The sequence below is a fragment of the Ammospiza caudacuta genome, chromosome 4 (assembly GCF_027887145.1).
Source record: "Ammospiza caudacuta isolate bAmmCau1 chromosome 4, bAmmCau1.pri, whole genome shotgun sequence".
NCBI lineage: Eukaryota > Metazoa > Chordata > Aves > Passeriformes > Passerellidae > Ammospiza > Ammospiza caudacuta.
In genome coordinates, this window is record NC_080596.1 from 35,507,667 (window position 1) to 35,535,418 (window position 27,752).

At 40.8% G+C, this 27,752-nt stretch overlaps 1 protein-coding gene across 1 annotated transcript in view; it reads right to left on the bottom strand.

Moving 5' to 3' along the window:
• Positions 1-2,981: 2,981 nt before the first annotated feature.
• Positions 2,982-27,752, bottom strand: part of LOC131556533 (calcium/calmodulin-dependent protein kinase type II subunit delta-like) — a 128,961-nt gene continuing 104,190 nt past the window's right edge. The window contains exons 17-25 of the mRNA XM_058803172.1: positions 25,528-25,587; positions 23,889-23,930; positions 21,323-21,371; positions 17,703-17,786; positions 10,627-10,702; positions 9,938-10,032; positions 8,725-8,953; positions 5,191-5,239; positions 2,982-4,653 (exon numbers count right to left, since the gene is read on the bottom strand). Coding sequence (XP_058659155.1) covers positions 5,233-5,239; positions 8,725-8,953; positions 9,938-10,032; positions 10,627-10,702; positions 17,703-17,786; positions 21,323-21,371; positions 23,889-23,930; positions 25,528-25,587 — 642 coding nt within the window. The 3' untranslated portion in view covers positions 2,982-4,653; positions 5,191-5,232. The remainder of the gene's footprint in view (positions 4,654-5,190; positions 5,240-8,724; positions 8,954-9,937; positions 10,033-10,626; positions 10,703-17,702; positions 17,787-21,322; positions 21,372-23,888; positions 23,931-25,527; positions 25,588-27,752) is intronic.

Consider the following 27,752-nt stretch of genomic DNA (forward strand, 5'->3'; position numbering starts at 1 on the left):
TCCCCTGACTTCCCCTGATTGGTTTTTTGTAAATCCCACCTCCAGTTACCACCTCCCTTTATAATCCCATGCCCAACTTTTTTTTTCTCTCGCGGTCACTCCCTGCTGGTCGCCCCCCGGGACATTAAACTCGTTTGACCCCAGAGAGTGTCCGGCTCTTTTCTGCTCCGCCCTATTCAGCAGCTCTACCCCGAGACCTCGTCCTGCAGGCACAGCCCAAGGCTTCTACCGCCGAGGGGTGCCTGAAGCTGCCAGTCCTGGGGCCTTGCCACCGGGGCTGACACCCCCTGCTGCAGTGGGACTGTTGGCCACCTTCTCAGCTAGCCAGGTCACAGGGTCTCCGGCCAGTCATCGCTGCAGTCCAGCCCAACAGCTGGGTTCTGGAAACCGCTTTGAAAAAAGAATGTGACATTTCTGTAACACAGAAATAGCGCTCTTCTATCTCTTTGCCTTGGAAATCCTGTTTTCGATTAGCTTGTCTTTTTTTTGCACTGATTTTCTTGCCCCACCCTCTGATTAAATGTTCTCCTCTTCTCCAAACTTACTGTTTGCAGTGCCTTTGGCCTGGGCTGGGTCTGGACAAGCATATGTTAGAACAGGCAGCCCTGGCACTGCTGTTCTGCAGCATGTGAGCACACAGAATTCCTGCCTCCTTCCACACGCACGCTGCCTTGGAAGCAGATCCTACAACCTGTCCTGCTCAGCCACAGGCATCTCTGCTAGAGAGGGAGGGGAAGAGAGAGAAGCCTTCCCTTCCTGTGAGGCCTGGATGGGCTGCAGAACTACTAAGTGTCCCCTTTTGTGAGGAGCCAACCTCCCTGTACTCTGTACAGGGGTGTCAGCCCAGGGCTCTCCCTGCAAGAACACCAGCTTTAGCAGCTGCACCTCGCAGCACTGAACTCCAGTCCACCCACTCCTCTCTTTTACCAATAATCTGTAAGGAACGAAGAAGTTGAAACTCCTGAAGCAATTTGGATCAATTCCTCAATTACTACAGTTAATTTTTTGACTAATGGTGTTTTTTTATGATGGGTTATGTATAAAGTATGACTGCACAAATTTAAGAAGAAAGGAAAGCCTTGAGAAGCATGAAGCAATTCTGTTTTCTGAGAGAATAGCCCAAGGAGATGATAAATTACTATGGATTAATAACTCACTGAAGAAACAGTGAAGTTAATCTAGACACAATGAACTCTGGATTTAATATACAGCCCTAAGAGATGGTACTTTTCTTCAATGTGTCCTGGGAGGCCATTTTTAGAAAACAGAATCAATCTGATTACCTCAGGTGTATGTACAGGGTATTTTCAAGACCCAGGAAATGGTAATTTTCAGGCCCTGAAATATTGTGTTCGTTACTTATATTAAAAATGGAATAAATGAAAGCACTGGGCTCCCTTTTGCTCAGAACAAACAGCCTCTTCTTGAACACTCCTAAATAGAAAACAGTATTACAAAGCCCACCAGGAGGCAGCAGATTAAAATATTTGTGCTGTAAAAGAACAACCATTAAAAAACCCCCAACCAGCCCCCAAACCCTGGTGCTCTCCCAAATGTTCAACCTGATATGGAAGAAATGTGTTCTTCCAGCCCCCTGCTGAACATTTGGTTTTATCCACTGATCTCTCTTCTCTGCATACCTGAAATCAGTAGCAATTCCACTGCTGTCAAACAGCTTTATGCAGGAGCATGGTTAAAATGGAAATCAAACTGATTTCTGGAATAGCATTCACTGGAAAAAAAATGAGCAAAAAAAGTAAGTAAAAGTGATATGACAAAATATGAGACCTCCCATTAGACTAAACTGCTTTTGCTCCTTCTGGGGTTTAGTGAAAAATTCCAATCTCCTGAGCACTCTCCTGACTACCTTTTTTGTTTACAAAATGCCACCCAAGAAGAAGAAGCACTGGAATTGTGACCAACCCAGGACAGGCTCTGGCTACCTGCCACGCCAATGCCGCTGCTCCAGCTACGCTGCCTTGGCCCCGGTCCAGCTCTGCACTCCCTGACCCAGGAAAGCTGCAAGTTGTTTCCTCTCCTTCGTCCTTCTTTTTTCTGCTGGTATAAAAGACTGTCCTCAGTTGGTGCTCAGCATGGTTTAAGACAGCCTGAAATCACTACAGACATATATGTAAGCTTTTAAACTGGTGCGTTATTTTAAATCCTAATTATTTATAGACATAAGTGTATTTTATATTTCTACATGTATGTTTTTGTATTCCTACATATATTTATGGTATTATATAGCATACAATAACTTATCTTATAAAGTCTTGTGTTACAGGCTGAGCATATATATGAAATACAGCAAGGCAGCAATAGAAGTGTTGGAACTACCTAAAACATTTCTAAATATGGCCCTAAGAGCACAAGGTATGTGCACAGTCCACCAACAAAGCAGAGCTTGAGCAGCGTGCCATCAGCCCCAGGAAAGGCACTTAGGAACCAACCAAAGGAAAAACCACAACAGCAAAAGCTTGTATGTTCAAACCAAAAATTCATCTCCTAAGAAAGTGCATCCGTGCCTCTGGCGTCTTAATTCAAACAGACACTACATATTTTCCACTGCAAAGATCACAATTAATTGGAAAATTAAAAGACAAGCACAATGTCAGCAGAAATCACAAATTTATTAATTCTTAAATATATCGATCATTTACCATTATGGCAAGAAATATGTACACTGTGTCCCATGGTAAACTGCAGTGTTCCAAAATGACAGAAGTGTATAATTCAGTTGTGGTGGAGAGAACAAATCACAAGTTCCTCACGTCTTGGTGTGGAAGACAAACTTGGTCTACAGTAATACATCAACACCACATGCTATGTTAGAAGTATAAAAAAAACACCCTACACCTAATTGGTTAATTTTAAATACAGTTATGCCACTTATAGCCGCTTCACAAAAAAAAAAAAAAAAAAAAAAAAAAAAAAAAAAAAAAAAAAAAAAAAGAAGAAGAAAAAGAAATTAATGAGAAAAAAATGAGGCCATTACTTTTTTCACAGATCCCATTGGCAGGTTAATATGGCTCAACACATTTATTGTAGATGCTTACTTTAAATATATATTGTTTAAAATCATGTAGTAATTATCAGAGAAGCTTAAGTCCATCTACCATACATCCACTAGTAACAACATCAACATGTTTAAGAACTGCTTCTGATTAGTAATCAACACAGAAAGGTGAAATGATACAAATTAGGAAGCTTTCCCATTTTAAAAAGTTCTGCCTGCCGAGTTGTAAATTTTGGACGGCTAAAAAGGACACTGACTCAGACACCATGCACTGTACAGCGCTGCGGGGAGCAGGAGTCTGCTGCCAACAGAACCACGGGGAGAACAGGAGCAGCCCAGCCTGGCCTTTCCTGCAACAGTGGAAGGGAAGAAATTGAAATTCTTGCCAGGGTGTGTTTTTACAGCAACGTGAGGGAAGGAGAACCAGTCCCTGTTGCAAAGTTTGCATTCTGTGCTGCCAGCACGGCGTTCCACCCTCGGCCTGGAGCCGGGACAAGCCTGTCGGGATCGCCAGCCTCGACACGGAGCGCTGCCAGGGGGGCTTGAGAAACCACGAGTGGACTGAGGGCAAGAGGGGGGGACACAAACCTGTGGTAAAGTGTGAGGGTTCCACGGAAAACCCATGTCTCCGTAATTCATTTCCAGAGAAGCAACAGCAGCAGTGTAATGTAAGTAAACTCTTCATACTTAGCTTTAAGGCCTAATATTTCTTGAGTATATTATCCACACAACTGGTCTATACATTAACCCACATATTATATTTTTTAAAGCCTCCTTAAAAAATTTACAGTACATCCTAAAAGCGATAAAAATCTTTCTCTTTCCTTCCATTTTAATCCTCAAAAACTGTCTCTCAATTATCACTTAGTTCCTTACAATTTTTAATTTTGCTTAATTATCCAACAGAACCATTCAGTTAAGCAAAATAAGAAAGCGAAAAGGACTCAAAAGAAAAACTGAAGTTGCTGACTCACCAGAACACTGACAGTTAATTCTGGAGTGGCCAGGCCAGCAATGAAGAGATTTTTCCAGTTTACAAAGACTAATAAACTAAAAAGGCTGCAGCTGGTCCAAAGCCAAGATATTAACACTTTCCCATTTATCAGTGATTTTGTCCATCTAGGATAAAAATCTGTTTTACAGTAATGGAGCTGCCAGCGGAAATCCTAACCATTCCTGCCAGAACCAAAGCAAAATCCTGGGACTCAGGAGAAAAGGAGAAGTCAAAAACCAGTTCTTAAAAAAAGACGGTAAAATATACTTTTTCTTTTTTTTTTTTCCTTTTTTTTTTAATAAACACGTTAGATTTTAAAGTTGTCTGTCAAAATTTATGTCTTGGCATAAATGGAGCAAGTGACAAATGTATTGTGTGTCTACTGCTGTCCATCCAATATCTCTTTTTTGTCTTTTACGCCTTGTTATTCTCTATTTGCATGGAACATCACCTTCATTGAAATGTTAACAGTGTACAGATGGAATATACAGCAACGTGGTGCATCACAAATGTGTTACATGAAGAACCTTCACAACTTCATGCACTCAGAAACATGCATGAAGAGAACGGGATGGCCAAGATGGTAATCAACCAGGTGCGTTGGGTACAGAAAATGCAAGAGCGGCACCGCTGATATTTTTAGCTAGGAGGAAGGAGAAAAAAAACAAACAGATTTCCATTACTGAGGTAACATCATCACCAGATAACAACACATGCTCAAGTGTTAGCCAATGCTATTGAAAAAAAAAACATCTTGTCGAGGTCACTAAACATGATACTGGGGGAAAAACAAGGGAAAAAACCTCCACTCAGGCAAAGCATTCCTTTATTTATCAAACCACTTAACAGACATTTTCCATCTTTACAAGATGCCAGAGAGGCTGTGAAAATAAAAAAGAAAGCTGAGGCAGGAAGCCAAAGTGTCTTAAGGGATTCCTTAAGGAAGGAAGGGTAGAATTCAGCCGTGAATCTCTGGCTGTAACTTCACTTCCTCAGCATGGACATCGCAGGCACTGCCATGGACTGAGGCTCTTGTACAAAGATTGGACCAAGTGCCAAGGAAGAATCAGGTGTCATTCACATGCAAGATATGCCAGGGCCAAATGCAGAGAGAGAAGGAAGGGAAAGGAGCTGGAAGCAAGTATGGAGCTAACTGAGGTTGTAGCATAATTTGTATTACCGTAGCATCTAGGGGCTGGAGCCGTGCTGGGATCCCTCTGCACTAGGCACTGCACAAACACAGAACAAACTCTTTACTCTGCATTCCTGCTCTCTGGCACTGTGCTTATCAGAGTATAAGAAGGTGTGAGCAGTGATCAGGGAGAGAACATAAGCCTCACTGAGGCTGAAGTTAGGTTAGGGAGTCACTTTTAGCCCAGCAGCCCTTTGACCGCCCATATTGGGCAGGTGCAGTCTCCAAGGACAAGCAGACAGCTCTGCAGAAACACATTAGCACAGGTCCCTAAGAACATGGATACAGAGAACAATTTCCTACCGTCACTCCTATCACTCACAGAGAAACCATGGACCAGACAGAAACCCAAGTTTGCCCCATCTCACTCACAGCAAAACCATGAATAAAATTTGTTTATAAACTAAACACATACTTGTGCTCATATCCTTTTTCAAGCAAGTTCTCTGCCACAAGGTAACCTTTCCCTGTACCTATAGCTACCAAAGAGCTCAGTTCTATCCTTAGACTTATGCACACTCCTTCCTGAAAAGAAGGAAGCTACTGTGCTTGCAGCAACTGGTTTAACACCATCTGGGATGCTGTGTCTAGCAGATCACAGCTATAACTGTTTTTGCAACTTTATTAGATTTGAAATTCATCTTCAGACACGATGTGTAAAATACTTTTTTATTATGGAACTGCCATTATTGTGCGTTGGTAATAATTAAGTAAGTAGCTGTAGACTGTATAAATTTCAAATAAAGGAACTAGAACAATAAGTTAATTAAGTTCCTTTAGTTTTCCAGAATGGAGTTATTGCTGTTCTGACTGGGAAAAGCAAAGGTGAAATATGAGACAGTGTAAAAATGTTCAGGATGAGTTATAGAAGAAGATGGGTCTAGCTAGGCGCTACATGGGAATCTCCCAGTCAGACTTAGAAGATGGGGAATAAAGAAAGAATGGCAATGTTTGTGCTGAAAGGGGAGTCATCAGCCTAGAGCAGACTCCCTAGTGCTGAGCACAAGCAGTAGGACTGATCTCATATAGCATACTGACACTTAGGTGGAAGGCACTATAAAAATAAAAGAAAACAGGAGCATTGTGCAAGGAGAACCAAATAACCTTGAGGGCTGGGTAATCCAAAAATATTACATGGAATAATAGGAAGTGCAAAGCTCTGTAGAAATTTCTGTGTACTCACTGGCTGGAAATGAGAGTTGAGGGTAAATAGGTGGCTGTCTGAGATGCGCTGCAGATGACAAAATCCAAAAATCATGCAAGAACAGAGCAAGGAGAAGATATTGGGGAATTAAATAAAGCCCTGACTACAACTGGACAGAGCATTTCAGAAGAAACCAAGCTAATGGAAAGGCAAACCTCCAACAAAAAAAGTAAGGAGATAAAGTAATAGGAAAATGGAGATCCTATCAGACAAAGCCATCTGAGGTAGGGCTGGCTGTTTACCCTACAGAAGTAGAAGGTGGCAATGATCTGATCAGCCTTCCTACAAACCAGTTCATGTCTGCACACCTAACTAGTGCAGGAGAACAACCATGGCATAGAAGAACCAAGGATATCCTGAAGATGACCGAATTTTACACTGGAAAGCAAGGCTCGGAACCATCAGACCAACGCTATTTTGGAACAGTGGTAGGAGCAAGTCCAAAAGCCTCCCCTGAATTCAAGATGAGAGCTGGTTATGGGATTTATGTGATATTGTTGCCAATGCTACATACGTAGGGCTATGCTGCTAACTCGGGGAATCTCTCCTTAAGCCTCAGTCTGGCTCTAAGGCTCCTCTGTGACCCCTTAAGCTTGGACACCCCTTGCAATCCTGCAATCTCGTCTGTCTGACCCCATTGGCTCAAAAGATTCACCGATACAGAAACCACTCTGCAACTGCAAAAAAATTACTCCGTGGTGATTTTTCTTCTCCTTCCACCCTTGGCAGTCACAGAAATCCAGATTTTTATTAGGGAGCACAAGCAGATGCAAAGGACATCCTATAGTACCTCCCAAAAAAGACAAAGGTGGGAAAAAAAATCAGAGGAAAAGATTAAATGATTCTCTAGTCCATTTCATGTCACTGTCCTGTAAAAACTGACTGTTCAAGGGTGCAGTGTGCCAGGTGAACCTGCTTCACTTCGGCTTTCTGGTTCTACACACAACCAGCTCAGATCCCTTGACAAACTCCTTTTGAAGACCTCAAAGATTTACCTAAAACTGCATTTCAAGGAAGAGTAACTGCTCTTTGAATACTATCTGTTGAAACACTGGCAGTGCAGCTGGAATGCAGAAACAAACATTTGGCTCCTGTTCCCATTGGCTTCATATTTTGAAATAAAAAGTTATCACTAAGTAATAAAATTTCTTTTTTCCTAAATAAGAAAATAATACAAAATCATCACCATGGAAGTTTAACACTTCATTCTACCTTATTTCTTACTTCATCAAGTATTATTTTATATAGGAGAACAGTGTTGCAAGGAGTAAAATATGAGACATGATGGTTCAAAAGATGAAATCTAAGCCCTTACCATCCATGCCAGGAAATTCAGCCACTCTCCACATTAAGACACCTGACGCAAATGGAATTGTATCCTACACAGAGGACTCACAACTGAGCAAAGCCAGGCCTGGAGCAGGCTGCCTATTTGGGAAACCACCAGTCATTGAGGTTTGGGCTCATTTGCAGAGGCTGCTGAAGAAGCAGAGAAGCCAATGGCCTGAGCAGAACCTCCTGAGCAAGCTGTGACTCTTTATTTTGTTACTGCAGCCCCAAGTGTGCTGTCATTAACCCTGGTGACAATGTGGTTCAAAGAACTTGGTCACTGCCTGACTCTGAGGGTGTGGCAGGGCCTGGATGAACAGCAGAGAGAAATGCTGATGGGAGGAGAGATGAGAGACTGTCCCACGGGGATGTCAGAACTGCCCAACAAGGAATACTCAGCAGTTAGGCAGAGAGACTGTGGGGAAAGAGATAAGAATGTGAGAGGGACTGAGTTGGCTCAATTTACAAGGTAAATGTGTAAACTGGCTAAAACCCAACTTGCAGTGAACATACCTAGGCCTGGGAAAGTAGAGGTGGCTGGAAATCACTCTAAATATTAGTCAAACTTCAGTTTTTCCTAATAGTGATGCATTTTACTTGAAACTTTCTGGTTCTGACAGCTCCATATATCCTACTGCTTTTTGTTTTCCCAGGTTTTCCAGCAATTGCATTCTAGGTTTTCTAATCCTGTTTTGTGTGACTTCTATCAAGCTTTCTCTAGCTTAAAACACTTTCCTGATCTTCAAGCTGTCAGATCAGGGACCGAGTTGGATCGGTGGGCACCAGAGTAGAAAACAACAACCAAAAAAGCGCATTATTTTAGAAATCTTGTCACCAACACTACACACAGCAGTGGGTATAACACATAATGAACAACCACAAAAAATGACACTACCAGAGGACGGCTCGCGGTTTTTAAGGCCCAAAGCAGCTACTGGACTACGTGGTGTGCCTAGGAGGAGTGAGCTGGTGCTGGGGCAGTTCCTTACTTGATGGGCACGGTGGGCGAGCCCGAGCGGTGGAAGTGCACGTTCTGCCACTTGCCGTCGCGCCGGTGCCAGACGCGTGTCTCCTCGGACTGCATGGTCTTGGGCATGCCGCTGCTGTCCATGTACTGCGTCAGGCGGATGTAGGCGATGCACGCCGCGTCCTCGCCCACCAGGTGCACGTGAGGGTTCAGGATGATCGTGTGGATCGGCTTGTTGCTTTTGGACAGAGCTACCACACACACACACACACACACAAGAGAAACCACATTTGCTCTGGGTAAGCCAAAAGAACTCATGCCAACCTGTTTTACACGCAAACATATCAGGCTTAGCAGATACAAAATCATAGCTAGGGCTTTATGATAATCATGCCTACAACTAAAATATTTTGTAGAATGAGCACAGTCACTTACTATACGCTACTTAATGAGCAAATATGTTTAATCCATGCATGTCACAGACACATTTTATGAAAAATCCTTTCCTTAGGATTTTTTCTCCTGAGAAGCTGAGAGGCCTCAGGAACAAAATGTAAACATTGGTTATCTGCTGCTGTGGAATGCAACAGGTGGATCTGTGATTGATCTCATGTGGTTGTTTCTAATGAATGTCCAATCACAGTCCAGCTGTTCAGACTGACTTGGTCAGTCACAAGCATTTGTTATCATTCCTTTTCTATTCTTAGCTAGCCTTCTGATGAAATCCTTTCTTTTATTCCTTTAGTATAGTTTTAATAAAATATATATAATAAAATAATAAATCAAGCCTCCTGAAACGTGGAGTCAACATTCTCGTCTCTTCCCTCATCCTAAGACCCCTGCAAACACCGTCACACATGCACATATATGGATTATATAAAGTGGAGGGCACCACACGGAGTTTCCCAACGTTTCAGTTTCCCTATTGCGTCTAATGACATTTGTACCCAATATTTTCAGTTAAAATAATTAAAATCTTAACTCGTTCTTAATTTTGACTTTTTAGTTCCAAATACCTGAAATTCTCCTCTGCCCTCTGAGGTGCCCTGTGATGTGTGAATGAGCGCAGCAGAAGCAGACTGAAAAACACCTGTAGCAGAACTCTGAAAAAAAATAATACTCCCTTCCCCTGCCCAAGACAATTAACTAACTCCCAGACCAAAAAGCTCATTAGATGAGAGACACACAGTCACAAGGAACAGATGAAGATTCAGAGATGAAAATGGAATATTTACCATTTTCGAAGTAAAACCGGTGGAAGTCCATCCCTTCTACCAGATTACCCAAAGCTTCAGGTTCAAAAGATGTAAGGCCAGGATCACAGATTTTTCTATGGAAAAGAGGAAATTCTGCAATGAGCACACGTGGTTAGGGATCACTGCTTTGGAGAGATAATTTTAAACTGTTTCTTTCATGCCTATCAAACATTTCACCTACTCATGCCATCACATTGGAAAAGAACAGAACTTAACATCAGGAGCAGGCATGGAGTTCTGGTTTCAGCTCAATTAGTAAATTTGGCAGCTTACTAGGAGTGGACCACATTTCACATAAATCATGTTTTGACCGAAAAAAAGACCCACAAGTCAATTTATTACAGGTAGGAATTTTTACTTGTGACAATGAAAACCGTGGCTGTGCAATGTAAGGGATATTTTTTACACCTCACATCATGATGTAAGCCAGAGTTAAATATTTTCTTCTAACTACACTGGAGTTATACTAGCAGCTCTTCTGAAACTGGTGATGTATGAAGCCAGGGAAAAGCAGCCATGCACATATCTTGTGTTTCATGGGGTCATCTAGGAAGGCATTTCAACAGTACCTAACTCCAAGCACAGGCACTCACACATAAATGTGCATATTTACACAGACAGTGTCAAATACCCCAGCTGTCCTCACCCCCTCCAAAGGAGGAGCTTACGTGTAAGCTTCGAAGTCCCCGTTGTTGATGGCTTCAATCAACTGCTCGGTCACCTTGATAATCTCCTGCTTACGAGCTGGGGAGAGACACAAACCCAATCTTACAGGGGAAGGCAAAGTGGAAGGCGACAGCTGCCAGGGATTCTGTCACCCCGCAGCTGCCACAACCGCCATCTCTGCTCCTTTCTACGACCAAAGGACATGATGTTACGTTGTTGCTTTACACTGATTTGCCTTCAGTGCACTCCTGTATCCACAAGGAAATTACACATGTCAAGATCAATCCACTTCCCTATTACAATTCTAATTATCTTTCCTTCACTGGAGGATCTGCTGTTTAAAAAGCAAAACAAACCAAGCCCAACTCTAGACTTCAAACTCCAGGGAAGCTGATTACTGTTTTACAGCCAGTCTGGCTGTAGTAGCTCTGTTGGCAAGCAACAGTTGTACAACAGCAACTCCCACACATGAATTTGACCATTAACAAAAACATGCCTGGAAAGTTAAAACTGAAAGTGCAGAGTGCGATCACATTCTTCTTGAAAAGAAAATGCTGGGGAGCACACAGAGAAATTACCTTTCCAATGCTGTGCTCAAAACTGACACTGTGGTGTTAACCTTCTCCTTAGTGCACACCTAAAGCATTCTGATGAAAAGGACCAAAAAGAAACCAGCAAAGAAAAATGTGATGGTGAAAAAAGTGGATGTAAAGGTCTACCAAGGCTTTTTGTGAGCAGCTCTTGACTGTTAGCACTGTGGCTAAGAGCATTTCAAATATGAACTGCCTTATCTTTCACAAAGATTGTGGGAAGAACAAAGACTTTTAATGAAGGGAGCAGCAACGCCTCCATCATCATTGGTTTCAACAACATGGGGCAGACTGTGTGGACACTGCAAGGCATTGCCAGCACCAGCCAAGTGGTGGGATGGCTGAGTCAGAAATAATGGTGCAGTCCTACAGAAGGCTGTCAAAAAGAGATCCAGAACAAGCAGACCTCGTGCAGTGAGGAAATTACCAGTTCTGCACACAGCATCTCACATACATATAACTGAGCTAAAGGATTTGATTAAATAACCCAGTAACACATCTCAATCAGAGACAAGGAAATTACAGACCATTAAATCAGACAGTGGGAAATGAGGTAAAAATCTCTGATCAGTTGCTACATAATCATGAACTCATGTTAGTGGAAAACGATATAAGCAATTAATATGCCTGCAATGGTACTGTAGTTCCCACACACAAGAGGCACAAAACCACACGGACACATAATTTGTCATCACTGGGCTCAAGACAGTTGGCAATATTCCCCTTTTCACTAATATCAGTCATGCCTTTGCTGAGTTTCACCACAGTACCTTTGATGTTGAGATACACAAGATGTAATTCCACATCAATCCCAGAAGGAAGAAATTTAATTGTGCTGCCAAATTGCTGGTTTTCCTGGTTTTAGCTCCAAAATGAAATTGCAGTGGAACCTATGTTTTCATGAAGCTTTCTGACAGAAGCCACCTTATAGTACCTAATGGGGTTCCAGCAAAGTTTGCCTGTAGCCACACTGAGGAGAGCTGCGTCTGCAGACGTATCCATGGGATGTCAAACACATCCATCAGGAAGCTCCAGAGGCAGCAAAGCCAGCAAAGGAGATTACAGCACTTATCACTGCCTCCAATCAATCACCATCCAACTCCAGCACTGGTGTCAGCATTTGTGGAAAGGCTTCACAGCTCCCAGTGCAGACTTGTCAGGAACAGGAAGATGTTGCCCAATCATCTGCCTTTCAACTCAGTCCTCAATTTTTCTACAAAATTACAAGCATTTACATGAAACTATGAAAACCACTATGTTACTCTCACCTTTCAGTGACACACAATTACACATAAACTAGAAAATTACATTTCTTCCTATTTAGTGATCTGCTATGCAGTTTCACTGGCAGTGAGCCAAAGGGAGAGGTGAAGCACAATTCAGAGAGAGGAGCTCCAGAATTGATTTATCCTATCGTGCAAAATTCTCTGCCTCCTTCCTAGCCCTTACTCAGTACAAGAACAAGGCAGTGTGAGATAACAGCAGACATCAAAGACTAATTCAAATACTCAGGAGCCACTGTGATTTTGCACAAACCTCCTCCTCATTGTTTTTAGCTTTTATGCCTTCTCATGTGGGTATTTGTGGGGATGCAGGGAGCCAGACTACAAACAGAGACCAAAAGTGTTACTGCTTCATTGTCATTGAAACAGAATTTTAACCTGGAAGGAGTAAGGAAAAGAAAAAAGATGGGAAAACTGAAATATAACAAGAAGAGAACTGGAAGGAGACTGGAAAGCAGCAGAAGGAAAATACAGCTGTGACTTGGTGGCCATGTGCATCCAGTCAAATCCCTGCACCTTCCCTTAGTGCAGATGACGAAATAAGGAGGGCACTGGACATAAACTAAGGTGAAATGGTATTGGTAGGAACAGTGTCCTGCTACTGCAGACAGCATCTGACACAAATAACTGGCAGTTCTTAGAGTGGTAAGAAAATTATCCAATTTTCATTCTGAGTTTGATGGACTCCACGTAACATGTGCTCTTCGATCACTCCAGGTTTTTTTTCCATCCAAACACACACTCCAAACTATACAAGGACAACACAAGGCATTAGGGAAGAGGCATCTGGCCAGTTCCCATCTGCCAGATAACTGTCACTTACAATCACCATTTGCATTTGACTGTTTCATTATTTATTTTTTTATCCAATAGTAAACTTGGCTTGTATTGAATTCTAGGACAATTATGCTGTTTGATGCACAGTGGCAATTTCATGCTATTATACTCTTCATTTGATGTGCAGTCAGGACTCCCTAAATAAAACTACAGCAACTAAACTTCCTAAACAAAACTGACAACTGTAATGAGATTCTGGTAAAACTGGTTCAGCTACTTTTTCCACAGAGTGTGGTCAAAGTCAGTTCAAAAAGTAAAGAAAGACTGACCCATCTATAGTTTTTTAGAATATGACAATGGCTTTCCACAGCATAAAATATGTACTCTGTACACAAAGGATAACTGAACAAAAATACACCTGGTGTCTTTCAAACAACTGAGGTGTGAGGGAAGAACACTGTTGACAAGTCAAAGGTGCTGAGCCATTTTCCTGAAAACCAGAAGGAAACAGACTGCAGATCTAGCAAGCTTGTGTGGAGAAGATGGTGGCTTTGACATTCTTTGCTCAGAATATGGGTCAAGTAAATACATTGCAGAAAAGACCATGGACCTGTTCCTTACAACACCTTTTCCCCCATTGGCTGAAGGAGTTAAGGTAATTAATAGGGGTTTAGCAGCTAAAAAAATAAACCCCCTGCTTTGGCAAGTGAGTAGGCATATGACTAAGACAAAGGCAGTTGAAACAAAAATATTATGAAGAAGAGCTATAAAAAGACCAAATAATAAGAAAAAGAACAAACAAGAACATTTCCAATCACTGGCTAAAATGTTTTCTTCAGCATTGCTGCAGCACATATGTTAACTTTAAATGAGTCATTAATCTCTAGCTATATTGCACTACCTTTTTTCCTTGCTCAGCTACAGGGTGAGGGACAATCTTTCTAAATTAAAGACCACCATTAACATTAAGATTTAAACAACATAAAATGAGGAGAAACACCATTTAAGCAAAAAACATCTAACACTATCAATACTTTCAACCTACAAGGAGCAGTCCCCCAGGCAGTGAAATCAAATATCACAGGAAAAAAAAGGATAAAATAGCAGCAAAACCTGCCGTTTTCCAGCAGGGAACTCTGGCTTTTCTTCCCTTCCTGTAGCCCCAAGAAATATTTATAAACTCAACCTACAAGAATCACACAGAAATGACAGATATTTTGGTATTTTGATTGCAGAGAGAATGTGCAGTATCAAAATGAGCTGTAGATATGTGAAAATGAAGCCTTCAGAAATATCTGTAGCTAAAACTTCATGGTTTTTGACACACAAGAGAAGAGCCCTTGTAACTCACTGGCCACCATATTACCCATCATTTTTTTCAAAAGTGATCCCAGTGAAAACAGTAACTTAAACCACTTTATGCTTCAGGCAGATATTGAAACACCTTTCTCCTGCCATCAACCCTTCAGATGCCTGCCTGTGTCTCCACTGCACTGCAATGCCTAAGCAGAGAAGCACCTCTCCAGAAGAACAAGGTAACCTTGTTCCATATTTGCACACGCACTTGGAGATGATTAAAATTATTTTGCTTCTGACTTGCTCACATGTTGTTTCTCAAGGCAAAAACCCTTAAAACTTTTCAACTGGGTACTCTTAACTCTATGGATCTCTGTACACCTCAGATTGGATTAATCTCACAGCATTTTGGACACATATAAGTACAGACAAGTGAGTTTGTTCTCTCAGCTCCCCTCCCTAAAAGTCAAGGGAGAGAAATCAGCACTTTCAGGGCAGAATTCATCATATCCTAAAATAGATTTTTAAGACAAGTGTGACTCATCTGACCTATTTGCATTGGCTAAAGGCAGTCTAGACAACCATCTCAAACACAGATATCTACACTGTGGAGGAGAGTTAAATCAGGGGGACAAATCCTCCCGCTGTGCTGTTGTTTTAAAACAGGACAGTTGGTATTGAGATGACAGCGGTCTGCTAAAATGGAATAGCACAGCAGGGGGAACCTGGCCTCACTTCCCATGTGAACATTGTCCCAACAAACACCATTTAGATGGAAAGCACACAGCCAGTCAAATTATTTCTATGCTCTGGAAACAACCAAAGTCTGAAAAGAAAGAGGAAGATACTAGAAATTTTACCCTGTGTTGTATAACAAGTTCTGGCTGTGTGAATGTACCAGATTTCATTCAGCTTTACAGCATGGACTGCTGAACATCACACAATGTTCCTACAAATGATTCTCATGACACCAATATTTGAAAATTCTCTGCTGATAACTCTTCTTGCAATTTCTGCCACAAATATTCCAACTAAATAATTTCTGAAAAGAAAATAAATGACTGACTGGGTCTCAGATCGATATAAAACCATCTAGACTATAGATGACAAGACATGCTCCAGGGAACTTCTCATTTAAGAAGTTTATCAAGATTCAGCATACAGAATGCCAGCATTTATCTCTTAGCCCACACTGAACCTTAAAGTTTGATAGGGACTAAAACATCTGAGCTATCATCTCACATGTGCATCTTTTTCCTAGAGCATGCCAATTCCAAAGAATAGCACTGATTCATCCAATTATGAAATGGATGGATGATCTGCAGAATTTTATCAGGGTTATTTGGTATCTCCCACCTATCTGAAAACTGGTAAGCCTGCAACTGCCCTAAAAAAATTTTCAATTCTTTAGCTATGTAGGCAAATATCTGAAAAAATTATCCCGGAGCTTTTCCACACTGTACTGACAAAACAGATCCAACAAAATTCATATGTCTATTTCAATTCAAATTAAGAAATTTATCACATGCCATACATAGTATATTTTTATTTGTATTGAATCAATTACGTCTAAAGATGCTCTCTCTTTATGTCATTGCACTAAAATATTACACTTATATTGATACAGCATAGCAAATGTTGGCAAATGATTATTTTTTAATGATAAATCACCTGCAGTCTCAGATCAAAGCTGCATCATGGTCACTGCACTTACAAGACACTGCACTGTGACTTCCCAACAATTTCATGGAATCTGCCTGCTGTCTCCAGAAATGGTGTCTCAAGTCTTGATGAATGAGGCATTAACAAGCTTTGCTGCTCTGTTTGTTTTCATTTAAACTGTGTTCCTGCCTAATCACTCAACTAGTTCAGAGGAACTGGACATGTGAGGCTGCCAGCACTCAGATCTGGAAATGCTGGGCACATAAAGGGCATTGTGTGGGTATGCACCATGGATGGAACGAAGCCTTATGGCACGTGTTACTGACGTGCCAACCCTCTGTGTTACACAGCCCAGATCTCTCCTATTAATTCCTCTCTTTTCCCTGGCTTTGGGCTGTTTGTGCAGGCAGTGTTTGTTCTTCTAGTTTGATCCACACTCACCCATACATTGACAGAGCCTAGGCCACTGCTCCCACAGAATGAAGCTGTGCTTTTGGCATTACCTGGCAACAGCTGTGACCAGAGACAGCCCATCCCCTCCAGGACTGGCTCCTCCCACCTGCACTAGCTGACTCCACCAAAAATTCCACTCATGTTTAAAAAAGGTTCATGTTTAAATAAGGTCATGTTCTTGGCCCAAACCTTATTTTAAACTCATGCTTAAAATAAGGTTCAGGCCAATAACACACAGTCCATGTTCCCAAGGGCCAGCCTGGATCTCACTTTTATCTGTGCAAATTCCCATTCTTACCACCAGTGCAACTATCCTGACACATGCTGGCTGCAGGATCAGAACCTGGCAAGCAGAACCCTCATTCCCAGGAAGTCATTCCCTGTTTCAAGTTACAAGGTCTCACCCCTCCAAGGAATTTCTGAAGAATTTCTGAGTTAATTTACAAACAAGAAATGCTCTACCCAGGGCTGTTGGTGTATTCTACCAATAGAGTGCCTTTCCCCTCTCATATTTTAACACTGGAGATTTCCTTTACCATCAGCTGGTCACTGATCATCAGAGATCTCCTGAGCAGAGGAGGACATTTCCCGCTTGTCCTACCAATGCTGCAAGTTAACACCTGCCACAGCAGCTTCAAGGCTGATTAATCAAGAAAGGAACTTGATATAATAAATGTAACAGGTAATAATTGCTGAGGCCCTATTCAGGATCCAAGGAAGCGGTGAGGCAAATCTCTCTCCCCAAGTCGAAAACTACTGCAAAGATTACTCCTGCAAGATACAGCTGTCTGAAATATAGACATTTTTATCCTGCTGTTATGGCTGATGAAAATATTTTTACAATTAATTACAAGGAAAAAAATACCTAAAAAAATTTACTTTTGTAAAGGCTAAGCACAGGTCATTCCTAGATCAGGCAGATCACAGAAACTGACCTTTTTCGAACTTCTGTCAGATGGTAGGGAGGGAAGAGGAGAGACAGAGGAGATCATCTGACAGATGAGTCTCTCAACTTACATAGTACAGAGGAAGGAGTGGAGTGGGAGAGCTCAGACTCAAGCGATTGACTCTCTGAGTTTGCATTTCTCATGGACTTGCCCGCTGAATTGATGGAAAGAAATACAACATATGAACAAACAAAGATGAAGAGGTAGAGTGTGATCAGACTCCTCAGCAGGCACTGGCAGCAGGAGCGGCCTCTGGGGCACGGCAAGGGTGGTGACCAGTGGGATGAAGAAGCAATGGAAGAGGAGGAGTGGTGGGTGGAACTCAACCTCTCCATGTCCTCCTCCTTTGTGAAAGCTGTGTGAGGGTCAAGGACATGTGAAGGAAGAAAAAAAGAAGGCCAAAAGAAAAATAATGATAATTTAATTAGAAGCAGCAAGAACTTAGAAAATCTTTGAGCACACAAACAATGTTAATGATGTACTTTCAGGGGCAGTGTGGGTACCAAAGAACAGTTGTAAAGGTCGTAGGTGAGTGACTCTGTTCAGATGCCAGCGCAGATTTACCCCTGTATCTGGTACTCAGACACAATGGGCTTTGAAAGAGCTTTGGAAAAACTGTTCTTAGAAATTTGAATGATTTTTAAGGAACGTACATTCCAAAAGAAATAGTTTAAACTGCTTTCTTTCTACCATTAAATCAAATTAGGTCAACAGGTATACAATTAATTATCAATACATTAAATATTTTGAGGCAATATACCTTCCAGATGTCTTAAGCAGCAGAGATAAATCACAATTTGTCAAATCTCTAAGTGCCTTACAAGCTCAGCAATTCCCCATTGCCAAGCATGATTCTTACTAATGCTTTTGTTAATTTGTCTCTGGGGGCAAAAAGACACCATGAAAAATTCACATCTCCTGTCCATCTAACAACTCACCTTTCTGAAAATCTGTGGACAAAAATAATGATGCTATTCCATAGCATTACTTGAAAAATCAAACCCATATTACAGAGATGCTGCCCAATAGTTCCAGTCTCATTACTACAGGAAGAAGAAATCCCACAAGCAATCCCAGAAGAAGGCATTGTCTACAGTCCAGTTCTCAGCATGTTCTTCCTGTCTTGTCCTGTCATATTTAGGAGGGATCACTGTCATGTAGATAAGCCCATGATCGATGGTTAATGTCAGAAATTTATCTTAGCAGGGAATTTGAACTACAGCTTCAAGCCATGTCAGACTCAAATAATATAATTAACTTATTGCTTGAGTTATGAAAGCTCACTGTTGTTTGGCAAGCAGCGTTTCTACTAGAAGAAATATGTTACAGTCCTGGAAGGGGTAAGTGTATATATAAACAAGGCAAAGTTACAGACACTAAGATTTCCAGTAAATAAAAAATGAAAAGCAAGCCTGATTTTACTGTCTTCAAGGTAAATACCTGCCTTCAAAAGTGAAAACAGGACGAGATCCTGAAATGAGAGGAGAATGCTCTGTGCACCCCCGACAGACAGGAGGAGAATTTGATCCTGAGGATACATTAATGGTAGGTGATGTAAGATATTTTTAATTGCTCCTTGTCATAATGAAGCCTAACATCCATAACACTTGGCATGGACACGCATGTGCACCGGCTCCCACAGAGCACAGAGACACGAGCATGCTGAGGATGCTGCACCCCTAAACAGACCCACACCTCTGCAGAGAGGCAAATCAACCCCAAAGAAAAAAGCCCCTGGTGCAGAGCTGGATGTTTGCAGCAAAGCAAGGGGCCCTGGCTCTGTCTGTGCAGCCCTGGGATACCAGGAACAGGAATAACACCCAAGCCTCTGCAGAGCCATTCCCTGGGAGCTGTGGATCACACTGCAGTGCCATAAAACACACTAACACTGCTGCTCAGTTACAGCCACAGCCCCCTGCTCCTTCCCAGGAAGGATAGAGCCTATTCCCATGCCTTACTCCATGCTGCAATGAAAAGCAAAAAGGTCTTAAACGTTCTTTATCATCTAAGGTGCAAAGCATTCCTTCTAGATCTGAACATGGTGACAAACATCCTGAGTCATCTTGAGCATACATGTAAGGACCTGGAGAATTCTCTCTCCTTCCTCTGCAATCCATTTGTTCCTATCAGTATTTTATCTCTAGTAGCTGTTCCTGACAAGAGAACAGCTTTCTCACTGTTCTACAAAACATACATCCAGGACTCAATCTTGCTGTGGGGGGGAATAATCTTTCCTAAGTGTCTTGCTAGAGCAGGAAGCTTGAGCTTGTAAGAGGTGTCAGGAATGCAGGGCTCCCTATTCCCTGAATCATTCTACAAATTAGACCCTGGGGGCACTGTTAGCTTTAACTTATAATAAAACAGTATGAACAACAGTCTCCAGAGGAAAGATGGGAAGTGTGAGAGGAATACTAAAAAGTGAAAAACACATAAGTTCATGAACAATTAATAAGAGGGAGATTATATTTGTCTCTTAAATAAACAGAAAATTAAATCCTTGTACACTGCAGGGAAAGACACAAACAGGGTCTTGTTCCTCAGACTTGTACTTAGGGCAAGATCCCCTTTTCTGGTTTGGGAATACCATATATTGTGGCCATCCAACTGCATGATACTGCAGAATCATAAAAGAATTAGGCAAATTATTTTCATTGTTGTGTTTTCGTATAATTGTATCCCCTGAGGTACAAGTCTATGTGGTAAGCTTCACACAGAATTTTCTAGAAAGTCTACCGTAATAACACTACATTAGATCATCACACAGAGGCCCTATAATTAAATTATTAATTTCATAAGCTTAGTTGTTAAACTACATCAAATAGTTTGAAGAAAGAAATACAAAACATTATGATTAAAGGTAAATTACACTGTGTTTTCCAACGCATCAGCTGCAGATCCCTGTAATTGTTCTCTCCTTTCACAGTTACTCAAACCACCACCACTTTGTTGCATCCATTCTCCCTGTTTTATCCTACTATCACCTCTGGCCCACATTTCATCTGTACATACATCATTGTTTTTGAGGTCAAAAGCCAACCTATTTTGTGAATCAAAGACACACAAACCAAATACTCCCTTTTTCAAACCCTTTGCATTTTAAAACATAATGCTATTAAAATAGGTATGTGTAACATCACAGCATAATGTTTAGAGCAGGGAAAAATGGAAACAAATATTATCTGTGAAGCTACAAAACCAGGTTTATAAAAAAGTTTTGATGTCAGTTTTTTAAAGAAAAAAAGAAGATTAAAATAAGTGTATGGACAGAACAAAAGGAAGCCAAAAAATACACTGGCATCTGAACAGAATAAAAATAAAAATGGTGACATGAAAAAAAAAACAAAACCAAACCCAAAACACAAATGGCATGCTAAACATAAACTAAGTAAAAGTTACAAAGCACTGACTTAGACATTTATAATCTACTTCTATTATTACTGGAACTAATATCTTAGTCAAAAAGCAGTAACTTTAAACTCTTAATCCCAAAACATCATGGGAAATGGTGTTTTGGGAACTGAAAAGTTACAGTTAAGTCTCAAACACATCTAAAGTAATTTCTTCTAAAGAAGGAAAACCACTATTCTCTCCTAAAATTCATTAGGGGTTCCTGTGTTTAATGGCCCACTGAAATACAACCACAAAACTCATGTTACTGCTTCTCCAAACATTTCCAGCATAAAATCATACCTTTCACATCCTCATCTTCGATGGTTGTGTTGGAACTCTCTGTAGATTCCTGTTGAGAAGTAAATATGAGTCAAGTGTACAAAACAAGGCAAGCCTTACTTGCGTGCCTAGGAAAATGACAGGATTAGTTACAGGAGTCATGCAAAGCCTTGAAGCAGGGTGGGATGTCATTCACAAACAAATGGTCACACACTGATTGAGACATTTCCACCTGAAATGGATGTCAAACATTGCCATTCTCCACAGGAGGGAACAGAAACACAATTCCTGCACTCTGATGCTTTTATTTCACAGGAATGTACAGGAAAGGTTTTTTTCTTTAACATCCAACTCTACAAAGTCCATCTGAATGCATGAATTAGCTCAGCCAAGTAGGAGTGCTTGCCATTTTAGGCTTAGTGATTATACCAACTGTGCAAAATAAGTCATTCCATTCCAATTTCACCTTCCAAATATGCAGGCTTCCACAAGCTACAATTTACAACCAATTTCCTGCTTGTGTGACTTATGCAATGTATTTTCAAATGACAGTGATGGGAAGCATATTGGATTAGATTATCTCATTTTTATATTGGTTTCTGTGATTTTTTTTAAGGAGATGAAGAATTGATGAAAGTATGTTAAGAACTTTGACAAAATAAGGCATCTTTGTAGCAGTATTCTTCAAACAACCAGTCATGCAGAGGAATGACTCATCTATCAGATAGTTTATTCTTAAGCCATCACACTTAAAAAGGCAAGGATATTCTATCTCAGCCTTTCCTTAATTACCAGAAACACAAAATATAATGGGCAAATTCAACAGGGCACTGTCAAATCTAACACCTGCAGAGAGCTGGAAAGTTTTAAGCTAGATGGTTTTTTTATCTCTGTACTCTCTTGAAAAGTTAATTTTTTTTTTTTGCAGCTCAATAACAAAAAAGATTAACTGATCTGTTTTTTACTGACACAGAAGACAGGACTGGTACTGTTTAATTCTTTAAAGGATTTTACAATTACATAATGAAAGGTAAATTTGCCAGTGCCCTTCATTTACTGTGTCCTCACAAGGCTGAGCCAAAGGAATGTTCAAGAGGGCTAATGCATTACTCAGACCTTCCAAACCCAAATGTGCATTGATAAGTCAAACTAGAGGAATTAAGTCACACACAAACAAAACTGAACGAGCCACCATGCTGCCCCTGCCCTGGCTGTGTTAGACATTCCACTCTACACGGACGTATCATGCTCTAGCACTTCAAATATTAGATAAAGTACTTACAAGTGAACAAAAACCTCACACAAATATGAGTTGTAAACACCATGCAAAGCTCACAGGGCAGATGTAGCCTCTAACACTGAAGCATCCACTCCAGTTGCCATACTACAAGGATCAGTCTTTCAGATAAATTTAGGAGGAACTCTCCACATTAAGGGGTTTGTTTGTTTGCTGTGACCTTTTGGGACATTGAGTATCTCAGTTGTTGAGATAATGTAATAAAATCAAGTAGATGTAGTCATGCCAATATTTTATCTGGGTTTTCTGGGCTTTAGTGGACTTCAGCGATAAAGATCAGCCTGCTGTTCAAACACAGGCTGCTGGTGGCCTATGAGTTTCAACTTGGGAGCTCAAAGAGTAGTAACATGAAAACACAAGCTCTGTGTAGGACAGATGCAGGGGACATAAAGGATTGGGACACACAAGCACAACACACACCATCAGCACTTCCATGCTTGGAGGAATGGCTGCATGCGTTATGTCATCACTCAGATCCACTCCTTCTCTTATGAGATAACCACAGGGAGTTAAGACTAGATAAATGGGATGTGAATTAAATCAGCACTGCAAACAGTGAAATTCTTGTTGAAGCATAAATTCTTTTCAGGAAACCTAGGAACATGTGTTAATGTAAATGATGGTATTTCCTGGCCCTTTTCAAGTCCATGCATGAAAAAAACAAAACAAAACAAAACACGTTTTAGGGATCAGCTGCCAGACGCAAACATCACAATACATGAGAAAAAGAAAAGAGCGTGAAGAAAACATGTAAAAATCAAAAGACCTCTTTGTCACTTGAAATGTGAAATTGTTTTGGAAACTGCCCAGTGATGTTATGGAAGAAAACCAAAGTCCTGTGCAAAGACACGTCACGACACAGTGTATAAGCATGCTGAGAAACAGCAGATGGAATAAACGGAAATGACATCTTTGTCTGAGTGACGACTGCACGTAAAACTCGCCGGAATCATCTCACCACACTCTGAGAACAGCACTCTTAGGTTTCCCTTAGACTGCAGCATTTTTGGCTGAAATGAGAGAGATCCCCTGCTCCCTGGGCTGGGCTGCACAGGGCACTGAGCTCTGCCCATTGCTACCGACTCCCCCAAGAGCTTCAGGAGCTCAGAAGCAGCAGGACGCACGCAGCAGATGGACACGGATGAAAACAGGCTCGAGAGACACTGGGTGTACAAATGCAGGAATGAGATTTTCCTCCACAAATTCTTGGAATGGCCCTACTGTGCTGAGAAATAGTGGATGGAATGTGTGGTGTGGAAAAGCAAGATGGAGTTGATTCTTTCTGAATACCTTATTTCCATCAGGGTTGTGGATTACTGTAGTTTGGGGCTCCTGAGCGAGAACAAAATAAAGAGAGAAAGAGTTCCCATTGGTAAATACATTTTCATTGATGTGAGGGAGTGCAAGAAGAGCCAGCTCACAAATGCTGAACACTGACAAGAGTTAAAACAAATGTTAACTGTCGCCAGGGGGTGAAACTGGATGTCTCTAACACAGATTTCCTCAACAGCAAGCCAGCAAAAAAGGCCATCTCACCTAATGCAGCAGCATGCAGAGACCTTATTCAGGACCGGGGTGTGCAGGGCTTTGAAGCTCTGGGGACCTGCAGAGGCTCTTCTGGATGAGAGCAAGCCAAATGCTCTGTGGGTTTTCCTGTCTGAACCTGGACAGGCAGGGCAGCCACAGATCTTTAAGCATTAATAACTTCTCTTTAATCATGTTTGCTTGTATTAGCATGAAGTGATCTAATTGAAATACAGTGGAATTGATAAGGATTAAGGATGACTATCCCTAGGCACTACCGTGGTTTAGAAGGTGTGGACTGCTCTCAACTCCTGCCTTGGCAGAGCTGCATAAAACTAAGTGTGAGAGATCTTTGTGCCATTTAAAAGTGTAATTTCCCCAAATGCTTTAACTTTTTTAAAAAAAGGTTCAATCATCTTTAAAATAGCAGCCAGCACGCTTTCAGCATGGGCCATTGGGCACTGCTCTGTCTGGGAACAGACTGCCATAAACTCCTGCGTGCAACCTGCTGACTTGGCCTTAGGAAGAACTTACTGCATGCCTCAGTGCCAGCTGCTCAAAAAAATTGCAGGGCAAAAATGCTTCCTAATGTGTGTGAATTACCCCATTTTCAAAGTTTTATATGTGCATGGGAAACAAGAAGTCACAACATTATGTACTTTGGCACTGGCATTTACATAGGTGAGCCCCGTGACACACAGGTGCCTTAGAAATAGGGCTATTAATAAAAGCCAGACTGCAGTAAACATCCAGGAATATCACTTGGATTTGGAATATGCCCTTAGCAGAGCTTATTAATGTATAATGTCTCCTGCTGATTTAAATGGAAGAGGAACAAGCAAAATGTTTAGCTCTAGATGCTTCTTGATCCCAGAGAAATCTTGCAAAGTCCTGCTGAGTTTCAGGAAATATGGAATGAAAATCTGAATAAGGTCTGTTTTATGGCAGCCTAGTAATAATCCTGTTAGCTCTCCTGGATGTCAACACTTTAACTAAGACAAAGCCGAGAAAATAACAGAGCTGGTTTTAAAAGATTTTTTTGGTGCAAAAGCTTAGCATTAGAAGGTGGCAACAGTCATCAGGCAAAGAGCTAAGAGCAACACCAAGCACATTCTACTCACTTTCTGGCACAGCATGCAAAAAACTCAGCTATGGTTACAAATGCTATGACTCTACCGCATCCAGCTTCCATTTAATATTTTCTGTCAATAAACACGCTCTAATGGGTTTCCTCACAAAAAAAAGACAGCATAATTCAAACAAAAAGGTTTTCCAAAACCTGTTTTTAGAAAGCAAACAGAGTAAATGCATGAAAAAGCAAAAAAGAGGAAAAAAAAAAAGGAAGAACAAACAGAAGACAGTCAAAAACTTCCAGATAGCATGAGAAGGAAAATTCCAGGTATACCAGCGCCGGGGTAGGAATATTTTCCTTGGGGCTGGTTACCACGTTGGTTTTGTTGTTTATCTGTAGGTATGCAGAAAACAGAAACAGACAGGCCTTAGAACTCGCAGTAGGCACCGTATCTATATCTCTGCACACAAAATCTATAGACAGGCATCGGTATCTATAGATAGATATAGATATGGAAATAAAGAATACAGAAAGATGAACTTAGGAACTTGCAGGAACACTGACACTAACTGCAGGAGCTGGCTGGCAGCTCCTCCCCATGCGCTGCCAGAGCCCTGCACCAAGGTCTAGATAAGGGATGGATGAGTTGAGCTGAGACACTTAGCAGAGAGCCCTTAAGTAGCAGCTAAGCAGGTCTAAGAAGAATAAAGAATTAAAGTCCTAAATAGTCACTGCCATTTCATGACATGCAATGGTGTTCAGTCATTGCACTCACTAGTTCTTTATTTCTAATGAATTATCCCTACCATAAATAACATTTGAGTATTTGTAGTGCTTCAAGAATCTGTAATTTGTTTTACTGGCTGCTGATTCCACTTTGGAATAAATGTGACTGAGGCTAGAAAGAGACTTGTGCCCCTTGAGCTTTTGTGGTGCTATTTTTAGAGAAAATCATTGGCAGCTTCTGAGTGCTGGTACTGTGACTTGGAAGCACCAGGTTTCCCACTATGGTATCTGTAGCCTTACTCCAGCCATCAGCACCTCTCTGTTTAACTTTATATATAGGTCCTCACAATATCTTTTCTGCTTAGCACAGTGCTACACCTTCTGGCTTTTATCAGTACAAAATACTGATACAAATTAAACTGCTCAGCAGGAAGTTTCAAAGTATCTGATCCTTTAAATCCACTTTTTAAGATTTAACTTTCATTAATACCATGGAGTATGGGAAGAACAGAAGTACTAAAAATAATGTAGTGAGCCACTTTTTACATACACTAAGAAGCAAGATTCAAGTATTGTCAAACTGGTTTGAAAGATGTGTTTTTTCCTCTCTCAATAATGAGGAAAAATTATTATGTACATTTTGGTCATATCTAATTTTAACAAGGGTGGTCCAAAGCATCATGCAGAACTAGGTGTTTAGATACAGATGATCTGAAAAGACTTTTAATCCAAAAAACCAAGTTCTACTGAACCTTCTAGTCTTAGTACTTAGTAGTAAGTGTGCAAAGCAAAACCAGAAATGCCTGAACTTGTTTTGTTGATGGATTTTCCTAAAAATGTAATTAACTTTACGGAATGGAAAGAAATGAAATTCCCAGACTCCATGTCCTCAGCACTTTATGATGACTATTTTACTTTGGGCCAGGCATGGCAGCTGACTTGTGGATTTCAGGAACTGAGACTGCAGCTGAAGTGAATCTCACTTAGGATATGTTTAAATTATGGAAATGTCCACAGGATTTGTAGTAATGAATTACAGACTGCACATTTACTAATTTTTAACCAGCATTTAATTAGCTTTGAAGAATATAAAGTAGTTTTGTTGGTTAATCAGGGAACATTATGTAGATACTAAATGTTATTTAATAATACTTGTGATAGATACTGTTTTCCCATATAGAATTTCTTTAATTTAAAAGCAAAATTCATGATGCTCTACAGCAGGAGGGTGAGGAGCAGTTATTTTTTAAACAATGATATTTCTGCAGAAATTGTCATTAAGAGAACATATGAGTCAGTATTGAGATGTAATTGATTAAGCTCTGAGTTAGCTTACTTAGTGCCAAATAAATTTCATTTCTCTATGCACAACTACAGCTGTAAGCTGTAGGATTGTCTGAAGTCAGGATAGGGAGAGAACAAACACCTTTGTGCATAAAGTCTTCCATGGGGACATTTAAGTATTGGCAAGTATTTTACTTGCTTTGGTATTTATGGGATTCTGAGATGGGCAGAACTTTGAACTCCTTACTCAGGAAAAAACTTTAAAGAAAATCTCACCCATTTTGGTAACTGAAAATTCTACTGGAGGTCTGTAGAAGAGTGGGAACACAAACAAAGCTGCCTGACAGCAGACTAAACCTTCCAAGCAAGACAAAAATTGCATATTGAGTCGCGTAAGTACAGATTCATATTTTTGTGTCAGTGTAGTCATCGAGAGACTAGATTAAAAAGACTCTAGCAAAAAGCAAATAGACACAAAGGAAAAACATAAGGAAAGAAATGAAGATTTCACTAGATTTCATACAGTCCTATTCAGTAGTAGCTTAATA